We start from the raw sequence: 17,435 nt of genomic DNA on the forward strand, positions 1-17,435 counted from the left end.
AGACACACTGGGGCCTCTCGGGAGGTGAAGGGTGGGAGGAGGGAAAGGGTCAGGAAAAATAACCAATGAGTACTAGGCTTTATACCTGGGTGATGAAATCCTCTGTACAACAAACCCCCATGACACATGTTTACCTATATAACAAACCTGCACTTGTACCCCTGAACTTAAAATAAAAGTTAAAAAAGAAATATAACACCAAAACACAAACCAAAAAATGGCATTTAACTAGATGAAGATACCCAAACTCACTTATCACAAGAAAAAAAGGACTATAGCACGATGTTGTACAGTAGTTATAATAGTGAGTTTCCTTGTCTTATTCCTAATTTTAGAGGGGAAGGATGCTTCTAGTGATATTATTTTCCACTTACCAGACTGACAAATATCCCCAGAGTGGTCCACATACTGTTGGCAAAGTTGTGGAGAAATGGGCACTTGCATGCAGTGCTGATAGAAGTAGAAAGTAGTAAAACCTCTTTGGAGGGTAAATTAATAATATTTCAAATTAACCCAGAATGTCTACTTCTAGGATATTATCCCACAGGTATTCTTGTGAAACTATTTAGATGCACAAGGTATTCATACATGCTGTTTGTAAAAATGAAAGATTGAAAAATACCCATATTCCTATCAATAGGGGCTGGTTAAATAAATTATGACATAAATATAAATATCACACATCTGTTAAGAAAAAGGAAAAGAAAGAAAAGAAAAGGAGGAAACTCTTTACATACAGATATAGAAATATTTCCAATATATTTTCTTAAATGGAAAAAAAAAAACAAAACAAAACCAAGGTGCCCAACCCTATGTATACCATTTTCGTGTAACAAAAGGAGAAACTATCAGAATATATTTTTATGTTTGTATATGCATAAGGAAATTGGAAGACTGCACAAAATACTACATAAAATATGTAAAAGACTACATAAAATACATAAAAGACTACTAGAAAATAATGCTAGGGGTTACCTGTGGGGTCATGGAGACTTCCACTGTATTCCTTTTTATATTTTCTAATTTTTGGGCAGTATGAATGTATTATTCATTCAAAAGATTATCTAAAAAAGTACACAGCATTATATCTACCTTTTGTATTGTGCTGGAAATGGGTATTTTGCAAAATAGAAACAAAAAAAAGACTATCCTTTGTATATGAAGACAATAATCCCAGCCCCTCAGCCTGAATAAGGCAGGTGATTTTAGACTTGTATTTATTCTCATCCAGCCATTTACTCACACCTGGTTCCTCTCAGGGCCATGAGTAAAGGATTCAAAAGGACTGGCTTGTCTATTGGCTTGTGACCCCTGTACGGGGAAGGGAAGCAGGAGTGATGACCTCTCTCATTAAATATTCTAACCCATTGCTATAACCAGCCACTGACAGATGCATTTGTCCCATCTTTTTAAGAAGCCAAAGCTTCATCTTGTGTCTTGGCCCTCACACTCAAGTACCGCTAACAAACTAACAAGTACCACTAAACAAAACTAGCTTTTAACCTTATAAGGGTGCAGCCTCTTCTGGAATTCCTCTGATTTCAAAGTCTCACTCTCAAGTTCTTGAAAACGAGGGCAGTTCCTGAAAGGCAGGTATAGCAACTGAGGATAAGAGAAAAATCATAAAACTGTTATGAGTCAGAAGAACTTTGCTAAGTATGCTGCAGCAATATTTTAAGCCTCATTAGGTTCAAAGCAACCTTAATAAAAGATTCAAATGTGTTTTGAGCTGAGTGGAAATTCCAAAATTGGGGAGAAAGAATCAAATGATCTACGGGTCTTAAAATGGTAGGATATGGATTCAGAATTGAAAATCCTTTTTTTCTTTCATAAACTTGCCGTAATATCACTGTGCTGTTGGTGGTAAATATTTACACTTGTCGATCTTCCATGTGAATAACTGTTATCTTGCTTCCTTCCCAATCCCTTTCATTTCTTGCAGTAGGTGCACATCTGTACACACACACACACACACACACACACACACACACACCCCAACGCATGTATGTATGGAGAAAGGAATTTGATTCTGGAAAAAATCTTAAGTCAATTAACCACTCATTAACTTCAGTTTTTGCAAATTTGCAGACTGTTAAGAGTATATATTAAATACTTAGAAAAATATACTTCAAAAACCTGTTGCGAGGACAAAGTGATCTTCCTAAAGTTAATTAAATTTTGACAGTGTTTTGTAATTTTAACTGTAAGCCACAGGTTTGTGGCTCTCAAGTTTATTTTGTTGCCCTTACTTTCCATCTGTGACTAGTCCTGTACTTCTAGCCCTTGGTAGAAATAACTAATTTGGATGTTTTTCTTTTTCCTCAAATTTAACATGTACAAGGCTAAACTTGTACATGTTACAAGGGCCTTCTTGCTGTCCCTGAAGGCACAGGCTTAGGATCTCTGCGTAAAACTGTTCCCTGCCTTTAACACTCCCCGACTGACTTCTACTCCTCTTCTAGCCATCCTTCCCCAGCCTCTATCATATTAAAATGAATTCAACTTCATTTTTAACCATTCCCTCTTTGTAATTTTCCCTGCTTTTGCTAGTGGCAGAATTTATCAACCTACTTCATAGTCACTTTTGTTTCTCTATTTTCAAAACATATCCCCTTCTATTCCAAAATAGACCTCTTTTCTTTATCTTCATAGTCCCCTACCAGTCTTAGCCACCATAACTTGTGTTTCAACTACTGTGACAGCTTCCTATTTGGTAAATCAGTGTTCACTCTTTCAGCCATCCTAATTCATTCTCCACACAGCAGATACACTAATACCTTTTATTATTATTATTATTATTATTATTTTTTATTTTTTATTTTTTTGAGACAGAGTCTTGCTCTGTCACCCAGGCTGGAGTGCAGTGGCACGATCTCGGCTCACTGCAAGTTTCGCCTCCCGGGTTCACGCCATTCTCCTGCCTCAGCCTCCTGAGTAGCCGGGACTACAGGTGCCTGCCACCACGCCCGGCTAATTTTTTGTATTTTTAGTAGAGACGGGGTTTCACTGTGTTAGCCAGGATGGTCTTGATCTCCTGACCTCGTGATCCACCCGCCTCGGCCTCCCAAAGTGCTGGGATTACAGGCGTGAGCCACCGCGCCCGGCCTATTATTATTTTTTAAGCATGAATCTTTTGAAAGTATCGATCAGATGATGTCATTTTGTGGTTCATGACCTTCATTGGCTTTCCATTTTACCTAAAATAAAATCAAAACTCACCACCACACAGACTACATCGAGAGTTCGCATGAGTTGGTCCAGGAACTGCACTGCCCTCTTTTCCTATTACTGTCCCTTGTCATTCCTCTCCAGCAACACTGTGGGCCTTCTTGCTGTCCCGGAAGGCAATGGCTTAGGAGCTCTGCATAAAACTGTTTCCTGCCTTGAACACTCCCCAATTGACTTCTACCCCTCTTCTAGCCATCCTGTGCCAGTCTCTATCATATTAACCTGTTTCATTTCTTTCCAGGAACTCATCGTCATCTGACATTATTTTATTTACTTCTTTATCATCTATTTCCTATAAAATATAAACTTGATGAGAGCCAGGATTTGTTCACTGCTGCAATGTCAACGCCCAGCACAGGGCTTGGCATATTAGTAGCTACTCAGAAAACATTTATTTTAAAAGTTGCTTCCTGTCCATCATTTCTGATTCTGTGTGTCACCTTGTCTCACCTTGCTTCTCTTCCTCTAACATCTTTTACCATCTCATTTCAGGACTTGTTTCTTAATTCCAGAATTGCTTCAATAGTTATTCTCTGAGGCTCCAGTGTCTTTTCTGTCCAAGCTACTGTCAGGCAAGTGCCCAAAGGCACCACTCATCACATGTGCATAATACTGAAGAATGTATACAGGTTTCTTTTATGTCCATTGCTTTTAGTCTAAATTTGCATGCCTGGCTTTCAAATTGTTCCATAGGAGAAATTATATTGTTGAGAGAAAAAGCCCAAGACTGTTCATTAAAAGGCCTGGAATTTAATTAATTACTTCCTGTATGTTAGTTTTTTTCATCCACAAATTGAGTCAGGCTGAAAATAAATAGAATAATCGCCGAGACATCTGTTCAGAATTTTGCAGTTTATGGTGTTTTCCATTTTTTAACTAACTTGACTTTCACAAATCCCTAAGAAGAAGTTAGGTGGGTGCTATTTTCCCATTTTACAGAAAGGAAATTGAGGTTTATGGAGGTTATTCAAGGTCATATATCTGAAGTGGTAGTTGGCTCTCAGACGTAGGTTTTCCAACTTCAAATTCAGCCCTTCTTCTAACATCACACTGCCTTTCTTTCAACTCAAGATTCCTCCTGGCTATTAAATTTGGATTATCTAATCTGTGTCCAATATAATCAATTTTATTTTAATTCTCTTTCTAAATATGAACTCTGGGCACAGAAGAACTGGCATTCTACATATTCACTCATGGTCATGTTTTTGTGCTGCCTTCCTCTCCTTCCTCCCTCTCTTCTGAGGTCTGGTTCAAGTTCTCACTCTATGAAGACCTGAACGACTGCCCTGTGGTAACTGCACGTAAGTCTCATTCTGTGACTTCACCCAGCGTATGTGGCTTGTACTTGGAATTATTGCCCGCCATCTTATAATGTCTTCTACACATTTCACACATGCTAATTTGCTTTCATCAAATTATAAATTAGAAAAACTTGGCCTCCTATTTAAGCACAGCTAAATGCTGGGAATAAGCTAGTGTTGATTGGTTTCATTAGATTTCTTAGTTGATATGAGAGAATTTTTTTGACCTTAGTGAATCAGATAGATGGAAGCCATAGGTAGATAATGTTTCTTGCTTCTCTCTTTCTCTCCCTCACTCTCCCTGTTTCTTTCCTCCTCTTCTACTAGCACCTGCATTCTCTTTCTGTGTAACTTAATTACTATCATTCAGGATTAATGGTTAAATAGCTGTTGTGGTCTACATTTTGCTAAATTTTGGTGCTGCTATCCAGTCTTTCTTTTGTTTTGTTTTTTATTTATTTTTGAGATGGAGTTTCGCTCTTGTTGCCCAAGCTGGAGTGCAATGGTGCGATCTCCGCTCACTGCAACCTCCGCCTCCCAGGTTCAAGTGATTCTCCTGCCTCAGCCTCCCGAGTAGCTGGGATTACAGGCGTGTGCCACCATGCCAAGCTAATATTTGTATTTTTAGTAGAAACGGGGTTTCACCATGTTAGCCAGGCTGGTCTCGAACTCCTGAACTCAGGTGATCCGCCCGCCTCGGCCTCCCAAAGTGCTGGGATCACAGGCATGAGCCACCGCACCTGACCTCCAGTCTTTATCTCTGCAGAAAAGGCTGGTAAAGTGAGTTTTTTTCTTTTTGGAATAAAATATTCACAAATGCTTAAGAACACTGGTAATCACAATACTTCCCTTCTGATTCTGTGAAGGGAAAGAGATACAAATAAATCATCCTGTCTTTTCAAGAAACAGCAGAAAAATGATTGGAGTAGATTTAACTCCAGTGACACAGCATTTGGGAAAAATCCTTAAGTCCCTAGATGCAGCAATTAAGTCAAATTTCTAGGGGTACTGGCAGGACAAAGAGGAGAGTAACCTACCCCAGAGGTCACTGGGCAAAAGTCTGGGTCCAGCAGTCAGGCTAAGCTTCAGCCATAAAGAGAGGCGATGGTCATGCCTATGATGGGACTGCAGGGAAATTAGGAAGGGATTCTTTGTCCCAAACTGTTTCTTTCATATAGCCGTAAGTTTCACACCTGGAAGATTAGTTAGATTTATCTATTACTACTTTAAAAATACCCATTCCTCTGAAAAGATTAAAGAAAGCTTGGTCGGTCCCACCGTGTAAACATGTTTGAGAGTTTCTCTCAAACAGCCCCATTCAGGCAGCTTAGTTTATAGTACTGGTTCTCAAACTTGGCTCCCCACCGGAATCATCGAGGGAGATTATTTTTTAAACACTGATGCCTGGGTCCACCCTCAGACATTCCGATTTCTTACGGAGAGTGCCCTGGGCATCAGGATTTTTTTAAAAACCCCATGTGATTTTAATATGCAGCTAAGTCTGAGAATCGTCATTTTATAGGAAAGAAAATTGCTCTGGAATGAAATAGGCCTAGTTTTATCCCAGAGTGATGCTTGCCAGCAGTGTGGCTTTGGACCAATTTGTTTGTTATTTAACCTCTCCAAGCACTTACTTCCCTCACTGTAAAAGGAGAACAAGAATGTTGTCCATTCAGTGTTGTTATGAAAGGTAACACGATGATTCATATAAAATGTCGGGCAATAATTATGCACTGAAATCTTTCTTTTTTTCTCTACCTAGGAATGTAGATTTTCATGAGTGGAGGAGTGTTTGGCAGTATAAAGATCTTTGGATAATCTGGAGAGTGGAGAAACCTGTTTGGGGCACCAGAAGCCTGGGAATTAAGGCAGAACACTGGGGGACTCGTCTCTCTCTCTCTCTTTCTCTCTCTCTGTGTGTGTGTGTGTATGACGATGAGGGGGCAAATTGCCAAGAGTTGTAAGAGTGGCAAAACAAAGTGGATCATACAGATCCAAAGAGAAATTTGGTTCCTACTCTCTCTTAGCTAGGGTTTTCCATGTCCTCAATTGTCCTTTGTATCTTTATTTAAGAAAGAATTAAAACTGCACAGCTCAAGGAGTGTCCAGACTCCCAAATCCACAACTACTGAGTAGCCTGCCTTCCTCATTCTAGGTCCATCTGAAATCTCCTGGTTTTCCCAGTATACTGACCTGATCTTCAGAAAGAGGAACTGTGTGCACCGGGATGGGCTGCCAGAGTAGGGTAGGATTCCAGATGCTGACACCCTCTGGGGGAAACAGGGCTGCCAGGTTTGTCATAGCACTCATCAAAGTCCGGTCAATGTCTGTGCTTCGAATATAAACCTAGAGTAGGAAAATCAAAGCAGAAGCGAACATAAAGGGAACATGAGGTTTTTTTCTACAGAGCTGCCAAGGTATTAGAGAAAGGACAGGACACTCACAGTGAAATATTACAGACATTGTGGTAACATCAGAATCATAATACTTGTTAAGGAATGAGCAATATTATGATCATGGTACAAAGCAACCTGGTTGGCCAGTGGTTGAATTGACAAATGAGATCAATTAAGCAGTGGCTACTTGTCAAGCCAAAGTATTTATTCAGGTGTTCATAAAATCTTGAAATTACTCATATTCACAAATTTTTTGGAATAAAAAGTTACATAAAGAGGAATATATTTGTAAACAAGATCTCTGACTTGTATAAGTTCCTCAGAAAACAGGCAAAGCACTTTTATATATGCAGAATTATTTTAATTATTTCAAAGATCAAAGTTCCCACTCTTGGCTCCCCAACTTGCCTGTTCATGTTTATAGGACTCATTCAAGAATTTTCTATATCTCTTTCTTATATACTCTCCAAGTTCATAATGCTGCTCCATGCCCAGCTATGGGAAAAAAATAAAAGCAAAAATTAATGAAAGTAAGTTCTATGAATCACACTATCATAAAAATTTGTTGATTTTTTTTCATTATGTGTGTAGAATGAACAATGGTGTGGTTTAATAGTTCCACAACAATGACACATATTTAAATGAAAACAAAAGAGCTGTGCTCTTTAGTTACAGTTCCCTGACTCCCTGAGAAAACTCATTTATCTTCATTAGCACTTAACATAGAAACTTGCACATAGTAAGTGCTTAGTTGATAGTTGGGTGATTGATCTAAGTAAATGGTTCATCTCTGACGTAGTGGGATCCTTGTTGGTAGAGCATTCAAAGAGACCCACTTGGTGGGGATTTTGTGGAAGAAGCTCAACCATCTGATGAGATTAGACTCCATGAATCTGAAAGTCTCTTTCAACCTCTGTGGGCAATGGTTTACTATCTGCCTAGTTTATTAATTCCTGGTTCATAAAGAAATTAGAACATGTTACTGTAAGTGTGGTCTGTATTGGCTTCACTTAAGAGCATTATAGAAATCAAATTCTTGGGCCCCACCCTTGACCTACTGAACCAGAACCTTTGGGGGTGGAGCTCAAGAATATTTTTTAACCAACTTCTGATGGACAGTAATCACTGAGATGCACTGCATTAGCTCTGTGGTCCACAACCATTACTGTGCCTCAGAAACAAAATTATCCAGCGGTGCATGTTGAAATGCAGATTCCTCAGCATCTCCATCAGAGATTCCAGCTCATTAGTTCCTGAGTGGGGCCCTGACATCTGCATTTTAACAAGTTTCCCAAGTGATTCAGATGCAGATAGTAGAGCACCATGCTTTGGAAACACAGCACTCAAGTTTGTCTTTAATCCAGAGCCTTACTAGAGCTTTGGGAGCCAGAGAGGAGGTTGTTACGGTGGCTGCTGCTTGGTCCCACTTGTCATTTGCTTGTCACACTTGTCATTTGCTTGACCACCACTATAATCACTTCCCATCTAGGATGGGGACGAGGTGGGAAAGGAATAATATACCATGACCTGAGTAGCAGAGAAGCAGGTACTCTAGGTCTAATTGTGTTCTTACAGCTGACTTTTTAAATAGTCATCTGTATAAAGCAGTGATTTTCACACTTTAGCATGCACAGAATCACCTGGAGGACTCAATAAAACACAGACTTCTGGGCTTTAATTCCAAAGTTTGTGGTTCACTGGGTATTGGGTGAAGAATTTACATTACTGAGAAGTTCCCACGTGATGGTGATGCTGCTGGTCCAGGGACCACACTTTAAAAACCACTGATCTAGACAGCCATCATCTTATGATTATGCAGATTAAAAATGCCTAGACAAGGCAGATTAAAAGTACCTAGACACTGATCTAGACAGACATCATCTTATGATTATGTAGATTTAAAGTACCTAGACAAGGCTGGGTGTGGTGGCTCAGGCCTGAAATTCTAGCACTTTGGGAGGCCAAGGCGGGTGGATTGCCTGAGCTCAGGAGTTTGAGACTAGCCTGAGCAACATGGCGAAACCCCATCTCTACTAAAAATACAAAAAATTAGCCAGGCGTGGTGGTGCTCTCCTGTAGTTCCAGCTATTTGGGAGGCTGAGGCATGAGAATTGCTTGAACCCGGGAGGCAGAGGCTGCAGTGATCTGAGATTGAGCGACTGCACTCCAGCCCGCGGGGACAGAGCGAGACTCCATCTCAAAAGAAAAAAAAAAAAGTACCTAGACAAGGGTAGGAATCTGAGCCCTAGAACCTTGTCACTTCAAATGTGGTCCATGTACCAGTGCCACTGTCATCCTTGGGAGTATGTTAGACATGCAGAATTCCAGGTCCCACATCAGACCTGCTGAATTAGAATCTGCATTTTGACAAGATTCCCAAGTGATTCATTTGCACACGGAAGCTTGAGAAATACTGCCCTAATAGAATCTGATGGGTAATCAAGGTTCTTCAGAAGAAGAACTCAGATCCTGCAGCCTAGAAGAATCTTTTGGTCTTAATAGGAAAACATAGCAACAGCACAGGAGTCTATACAGAGCCATAGGTATTAACAAGAAAATCTGAATTTTTGTAGCCTCTCTTTCATTCAAAGGGACAGAAGATGGGTAGGCTATGGTGAGAAGAGCTCTGACCTGGGAGACGGAAGATGCTGGTCTCAAATAGCCTGCCTGGGTTTTCTCCTCTATGAAATATAGTCAGGGCAGAAATTCTCAGCCTTGGCTACACATTAGAGTGAACTGATCACCAAGGAGCTTCTAAAAATCCCAATGCCCAGGACACACACTAGACCAATTAAATAAGAACCTCCCAGGCAGACATCAATATATTTTTTAAACCTCTCCAGATAATCCCAATGTTTTGGCAGGATTAAGACCCATTAGTTTTTGAGACATTCTACTCTAAAGATTCTGTGACATTTTCTTAATTAATATATTTAAACAGATCAGGACAGAAGCAATTCACCTGGCCTTGTGGCTCCAAACAGAAGAGTCATCCAATCTTACAAGCAAAGGGAATAGGGCTTTGGAACAGTGACTAAAGATGGCTTTGCTCCCCAGTTCACCTTCTCCTTAGATGCTCTTTAGAAAGTAGGGCTCCCTGTGTTTAACTGACCACTTATAAGGAAGGTCGAATCCCAATATATCCAGCTGACAAGAAATCATATTCTGATATCAGCACTTTGGAGAATCATGTTTCCCAAAGCTCTTGATTCAGCTTATTGATTACAAGATTATTTTTCACTTCGTCATGTGAAGCCTAAGAAATTCAAAGCCTGGCTTATAATGACCACTTGGCTCTCTTCAGCATTTCTAAGCTCATATAGTCTTTGTTCATGTACATCTCTTACATTTAAATAAAGCCAGAAGGGCAAAAAATATCAAAACAGACAATTCTGTATACATTTCCCCTTGAAACTCATCAAGAATCTTTTTTTTTTTTTTGAGATGGAGTTTACTCTTGTTGCCCAGGCTGGAGTGCAATGGTGTGATCTCAGCTCACTGCAACCTCCACTTCCCAGGTTCAGGCGATTCTCCTACCTCAGACTCCCGAGTAGCTGGGATTACAGGTGCCCACCACCAATCCTGGCTAATTTTTGTTTTTTTAGTAGAGAGAGGGTTTCACCATGTTGGCCAGGCTGGTCTTGAACTCCTGACCTCAGGTGATCCGCCTGCCTTGGCCTCCCAAAGTGCTGGGATTACAGGCGTGAGCCACCACACCCAGCTTCATCAACAATCTTTAGCTAAAAGTCCAACCAACCTGGGTGAGTTGGCCAAATCCTTGTGGCCATGAGGATTCCTTTATGGGGTCAGTGGGAAAGGTGTCAATGGGACTTCGGTCTCCATGCCGAAACACCTGAAAATAGATGTGAGAGAGTGATGTTATAAACGTCACTTGGGTGTTTTGCTTCTGCTCATTATAATAGATTTTTTTTTTTTCTAAATCATTGGTTTTAACTTTGGCTTCCCATTGTAATCACCTAAGGAGTTTTAAAAGATTCTGAGGACTGGCTTTCAACTTTAGTCTGGGATGTAGCCAGGACATCAGGATTTAAAAAATCTCCCTAGGTAAAAGTTAAGAACCACTATTCTGAGCTCACTAACACTTTCACTGTGTTTCAGGTAATGTAAGAATCAAGATGATCAGCCATTAGAAGGCAGGTGACACATAATGGAGATCAGTTTGTACATAAGATAGGACAGAAAGGAACAGAAAGCTTACAAGAGTACTTTACTACAGACAAACTCTGATGACAAGTATCCTTCCCTTAATGATTACAGTAATAGTGGTATAACTTTTTTTTTTTTTTGAGACAGAGTCTTGCTGTGTTGCCCAGGCTGGAGTGCAGTGGCAAATCCCAGGTTCAAGCATTTCTCCCACCTCAGCCAGCTGAGTAGCTGGGACTACAGGCACGTGCCACCACACCCAGCTAATTTTTGTATTTTTAGTAGAGACGGAGTTTCACCATGTTGGCCAGGCTGGTCTCGAACTCCTGACCTCAGGTGATCCACTCGCCTCGGCCTTCCAAAGTGCTGGGATTACAGGTGTGAGCCACCGTGCCCAACCAGTATAACTTTTTTTTTTTTTTGAGACTGAGTCTCACTCTGTCGCCCAGGCTGGAGTGCAATGGCACCATCTCGGCTCACTGCAGCCTCCACCTCCCGGGTTCAAGCGATTCTCCTGCCTCGGCCTCCTGAGAAGCTGGGATTACAGGCACATGCCACCACATCCAGCTAATCTTTGTATTTTTAGTAGGGATGGGGTTTCACCATGTTGGCCAGGCTGGTCTTGAACTCCTGACCTAGTGATCCACCTGCCTTGGCCTCCTAAAGTGCTGGGATTACAGGCATGAGCCACCACACCTGGCAACATTTTATATATAATAAAAATAATAGATTTTTAACACCACATACAATTTGTGACCATTTTGAGCCAATGATTTGTTCATTTTGGAGATTAGGAGTAAAAGATTGCAGGTGGGGAGGTTAGGAAAGCTAATTCTCAATATTTTAATAACATACTTCTACATTTGTACCCATGTCATGCTATTGTGATTGCACATTTCTCTTTGGGAAGAGTAGTCTGGACTTTTGAAATCTTGGTGCTTTGATTCTAATATGCTTTCTCAGTATAATATCAAACCAAACACAAAGCTATCTTATGAACAAAAGATAAGGAAAGAAAACACTGAAGAACTACAAGATGAAGTCTACACTGATGTCGCAAATATTTTTAATATAGAGACAGCTGCGTAACACCTTGATTTATCTGTGGTTACCCGTACCTGTACTTATACTACCTGGCTAAAATGTTCCATTGAAAAGTAAGCCAAGAACCTGCTCTTTTGAAATTCTGTAAAACAGAATTCAAAAAACATTAAATAAGAAAACAGTCTCAGACTTTAGTCATTTTTGAGAAGGAATTCCAAGAAAGTGGGAGATGCTTGGTTTGTGTCTCTAATATCTGAAGAAAACAGATCTTTTGGCCCTTTAAACCAGTGACAAATTAAAACTTCGGTAGAACAGTCTACAGAAACAGGGGCAATGATGCAATAAATGTTAAGCAATCATTTTGGTCAGGTGAGAAATTACTTTCATGAATGATCCCCTGAAGGCAGGAAGGACAGCTGCATATTTTTTTGTGAGCACCTGCAGTTACTAGTCTCAGGGGGGACTTGGTCATGATCAGAAATGATTACAGTTAATCATTGATGCCTCTTTCCACAATCGAAGTACATTTTAGAGTTTTTATATCCCACGTAAATGTGTCTTTGAATAACTAAAGTTGTTACATGGTTTCAATAAATTACAAGCCCCACACTGTTTTAGTTTCTAGGGCTTCTCAACCTCAGCATTGTTGACATTTTGGGCTAGATAATTCTTTGTTGTGGGGGTTGTCCTGTGCATTGTAGAATGTCTAGCAGCATCCCTAGCCTTTACCCACCAGATGCCAGTAACATTCCCCAGCTGTGACAACTGAAAAAGGCACGTTTTCTGCCATAGGAGCAGAAAATCACCCCAAGTTGAGAGCCACTGGGTTAGCCAAAGAGAAGTCAGGTGAGAGACATTGTAATAAAATAATTTACGATGCTTCCCACCAACCTACAACCACACCTGTGCTCAAGTGATCCTCTAGCCCCACCTTCCCTAGTAGCTAGGAGGTCCTTCATGTCCGTAATGTGGAAGTTACCCATTCCAGTGTATAGATTATGTGCTGAGAATTTGGAGGCTGCTTCCATCAAGAATATCATATTATGACAGGCGCAGTGGCTCACGCCTGTAATCCCAGCCCTTTGGGAGGCCGAGGCTGGTGGATCACCTGAGGTCAAGAGTTCAAAACCAGCCTGGCCAACGCGGTGAAACCCTGTCTCTACTAAAAATACAAAAACTAGCTGGGCATGGTGGCACGCGCCTGTAATCCCAGCTACTTGGGAGGCTGAGACTGGAGAATCACTTGAACCCGGGAGGCGGAGGTTGCAGTGAGCTGAGAGCACGCCACTGCACTCCAGCCTGGGCGACAGAGTGAGACTCCTTCTCAAAAAAAAAAAAAAAAGAAAAAGAAAAAAAATCCAAGAATATTATATTACTTGATTAAGAATTCTACATGAAGAAAGTCAACCATGAAGAATGAGAAGAGTGTATACCTCGTAAGTCATCATCCCTTTCTTAACACCGGTGAAATGAGATGGAATTTTTCTCTTGGATCAGCTGAACTTGTGGGTTTCCTCTGGGTTAGGGGAGACAGGATGCTTTAAAATGACATTTTTCTATTTCTGGATGAAATAATATGATGCATGAAATAACTTAAAAAACTCAAGTGGGTGTGTGTGGGAAATGAGTGGCTATGTAGATGAAACAAGATTACATGGGTGATAGTTTTTGAAGCTGGTTGATGAGGACATCCAGATTCACCATACTTACTATTCTTTCTATATAAAGTTAAAAATGTCAGTTCTCTCAGTGTTTTCTACAGGACACTGGGGAAAAAAAGAGGTAGGTGAATGCTGTAATCAAAATTTTGAAAACACAGTTTGGAAAACACTAGATCTTTTCCTTGAAAGCCACAGTGCGTATTAGCATGTTAAAGACTGAGGATTACTGCATTAAAGAGACCTTTTAAACACAATTTAACCTAGTTCTATTCCCAAAGCTAACTTGACTATTGAAACTAATATTTTCCCCATGTACACCTGTTAACAACTTGTCAAATTAGCATTTCATGGGGCACAGGCACTTCAGTTAGTCTGAGAACAAGAACCAAGGACAGTTTCCTCCTCTTTCTGCCGAGAACAGCTTTTCAGAATTGGGGAAGATTTATTTTTCTCAGATCACAGAGGAAAGGCAAGGGAACCACCTGCTGATTCAGAGTCAAGCTAATCCAGCAAACCCTACAGGGGGATCTCAGACTAGCTCCATGTGCTGGGTTATATACACACAGCAGGAAAAGACCATGTCTAGTGATAAAGGGAAAGGCATCCAGGGTCAGAGAGCCTGGGTTCAAATTCTGTCTCCACCATTCCATCTGTGTGACTATGGGCAAGTTGCTTAATCTTTTTGTGCCTCAATTTCTTCATCTATAAAATAGGAATAATAAGTTTTACAAAACTTTATAGAATGGTTGCCAGATTTGGCAAATAAAAATACAGGATGCCCAAATATTGCATGGGACTAAACAATTATTTGCTATTTATCTGAAGTTCAAATTCAAATGGTCATCCCATATTTTATTTAACGACCTTACTTTAGAGGACTGTTGACAGGCTTATGTGATACAATTCATATTGAACACTCAGAACAGTGCCTTGTAAGCACTCAATTGCAGTAAGTGCTTGCAGTAAGCACTCAATTGACTATTGGTTATTATCATTAATATTACCACTTTAATCATGGGCATCTTTTAAAAAAATTCTGGTTCTCGTAATAATTTTCTAAGAGTTTTCTTATTTGTATAATTTAACCACTTATAGTCAAATACTCTCTTTAGTCAATAAAAATAAGAAACTGATGTTTACTGGCTTAAGTACTTAGATGGACGTTGTTTTATAAGGGCCAAGAAAGATGTATTAAGTGGCCCTTCATCTACCATTAATGGAAGGAAGCCATGGTAGGAAATAATAGTTAACACTGGCTTTGTGCAACGTTTGTTAATTTCTTTAGTTCTAAGAGAGCTAGATTTGTATTTTGGCTTTCCTCAGGAAAGAATTAACTTGTAGTCCCTGAATATAGGAAACCCACAATAATTTGGTAGTCAAAGGAAGTTAGCCTGGGCTAACTTGGGCAAAACATGGAGCAGGGAATACATCATGTACAGGGAACTTGGAGTAACTTGGATTTCTCAGAGGATTGCCACTCAACCAGCTTGTCACAGGTTTATAGTATTACAAGCATGGCAGATGCAGTACAATTTCTACAGTCCCTAAACTTGCTTCATGCACATGTTAGCAAGAAAACTACTGATAGAAGTACAAGCCTAGCTCACATGGGTTTCCCTAAAGAAGGCACACAGTATTGTATATTTTTTTCTGCACAGAAGTCTGACAACTGGTGAATCATTTGTGTAAATTGATAGTTTGTTTCACTGGGTTTTCTGTCATTGTTGACTCATGACCTAGTAAGGATTTACTGGACTATAAGAATCATGATTCAAATAAGCACATGGCTATCATATTTTCTGTAGAAAGTAAAGAGTTTTGAATATTCTATGCTGAAAAAAAAAAGCCTGAACTTTAATTTTTAAGGAAACTGACTTTCCTTCAAATTATAAAAATAATTTTTGAGTATACTTGACAGAAAGAAAATTTATCAACTTATCAGCCCACTTTCACTATCTCAAATAAAAAAATGTAGGGAAGAGAAAGAAAATGAGAGAGGAAAGGCAAGAAGCAGCTTAGAGGCAGAGAAAGTGAAACAGAAGGAAAAAAAGATACAGAAACAGAAAATCAGACTCTTAGGTAATGTGATGAATCCCCTTCACTTTGCAAACCCTCTTTCCATCTATTTTCAAACAATGTCAACAGTGTATTTTCTTTTGCTGACATTATGCATCAGCCACCCCCCACCTTTTTTCATAACTGGTCACATGTACCAATGATTTTAATTGTCAGCTAAATCTATATATCAGAAAATCATCCTAAAATTCCAAATTTAGATTCACTTTTATGCTTCAAGGCTGTTTACAAATATTTGTTCTAAGTTCCTGATAAACAAAGGTGAAGGGACTACTTAATTCAGAAAATGACTGTTTTTTGGCTTGCAAACAAATAATCATTAAATTGAATGAAGCCAGCTCTTGGTACATAAACAGTGCCAGCTGTGGCTTCTTCTGGACTGGTGTGGCTGTCAAAAGGAATCTGAATTCAAGGCATTTGTAAAGTAAATAGATAACATCAGCAAAAGCAAATAAAAAGCAACCCCTAAAAAACCAGCGACCAAAGAATATTTTTGTTAGGACAGGTTAGGTCTTCATTAAGAGGAACTTGCAAAACTTGATTATTAACTTTCTGAGTTTGAACAGAGCCTGGTCTCTGGGAAATAATCCAAGGGTAAGTTGAAACCTGACGCTTGCCTTATCAGACTTTGCTGGGAACACAGTTTTAAGGAAAAAGCAATGAGAGAAAAGTCTACTTACCAAAGTCACAAACTTCAACTCCTTGGCTAGTACACTTCGGTCTAGCCAGAAAAAAAGCATAAACAAGAAGCCAAGGCTAAGGCTTGCTGCCCTGGCCACGAGGAGGGGTGCAGCTCTCATGTTGAAGAGAGCTGTTTCTGGCAGGAGTTAGGAGGAACTGCTATCACTTCAAAAGCCTGTAGAGGGGAAGCTATTTAATTAAGGGATTGAAAGGGAAGGAGGAGCCACACTCATAAATAGTAAAGTTTCCAGGAAGCGTAGGGCAGGTTTGGTATGTAAATAATGCCATGTAAATTTTGAGCTGAGAGAGATCACAGTTTCCCCATTTAAGTCAGGACACCAAGGCCAAGAGTGGGGAAAGCTGTTGATCAAGGTCACAGAGCATGTTAGCAGACATTTCTATTCTTGTTTTCAGTTTACTTTTATCATTTTTTTTTTTTTTTTTTTTATTTTTTTTTTTTTGAGACGGAGTCTCGCTCTGTCACCCAGGCTGGAGCGCAGTGGCGCTATCTCGGCTCACTGCAAACTCCGCCTCCCAGGTTCAAGCAATTCTCCTGCTTCAGCCTCCTGAGTAGCTGGGATTATAGGCGTGCACCACCACACTCAGCTAATTTTTGTATTTTTAGTAGAGACGGGGTTTCACCATGTTGGTTAGGCTGGTCTCCAACTCCTAACCACATGATACACCTGCCTCGGCCTCCCAAAGTGCTGAGATTACAGGCATGAGCCACCGTGCCCTGCCAGTTTACTTTTATCTTTTCTTTAGATAGGGTATGATACAGCGTTGGCTTTGTGGCTGTCACTTGGGAAAGGAATCTACCCTGACTTTAGAAACCTTAGACCAGTGATTCTTAATCTGTTGGGAGTCCAAAGTTGTAGGACTGA

General features: G+C 40.1%; 1 protein-coding gene across 2 annotated transcripts in view; it reads right to left on the minus strand.

Moving 5' to 3' along the window:
• Window positions 1-16,721, minus strand: part of ACPP (acid phosphatase, prostate) — a 45,729-nt gene extending 29,008 nt beyond the window's left edge. The window contains exons 1-5 of one of the 2 annotated variants that reach the window (XM_030816827.1): window positions 16,551-16,720; window positions 10,683-10,778; window positions 7,334-7,420; window positions 6,723-6,875; window positions 1,504-1,602 (exon numbers count right to left, since the gene is read on the minus strand). In XM_030816827.1, coding sequence (XP_030672687.1) covers window positions 1,504-1,602; window positions 6,723-6,875; window positions 7,334-7,420; window positions 10,683-10,778; window positions 16,551-16,670 — 555 coding nt within the window. In that variant the 5' untranslated portion in view covers window positions 16,671-16,720. Of the gene's footprint in view, window positions 1-1,503; window positions 1,603-6,722; window positions 6,876-7,333; window positions 7,421-10,682; window positions 10,779-16,550 lie in introns of both variants that reach the window. The other variant, XM_030816828.1, reaches the window with a different exon arrangement.
• Window positions 16,722-17,435: the final 714 nt, after the last annotated feature.

Source organism: Nomascus leucogenys, chromosome 8, assembly GCF_006542625.1.
Source record: "Nomascus leucogenys isolate Asia chromosome 8, Asia_NLE_v1, whole genome shotgun sequence".
Lineage (NCBI taxonomy): Eukaryota > Metazoa > Chordata > Mammalia > Primates > Hylobatidae > Nomascus > Nomascus leucogenys.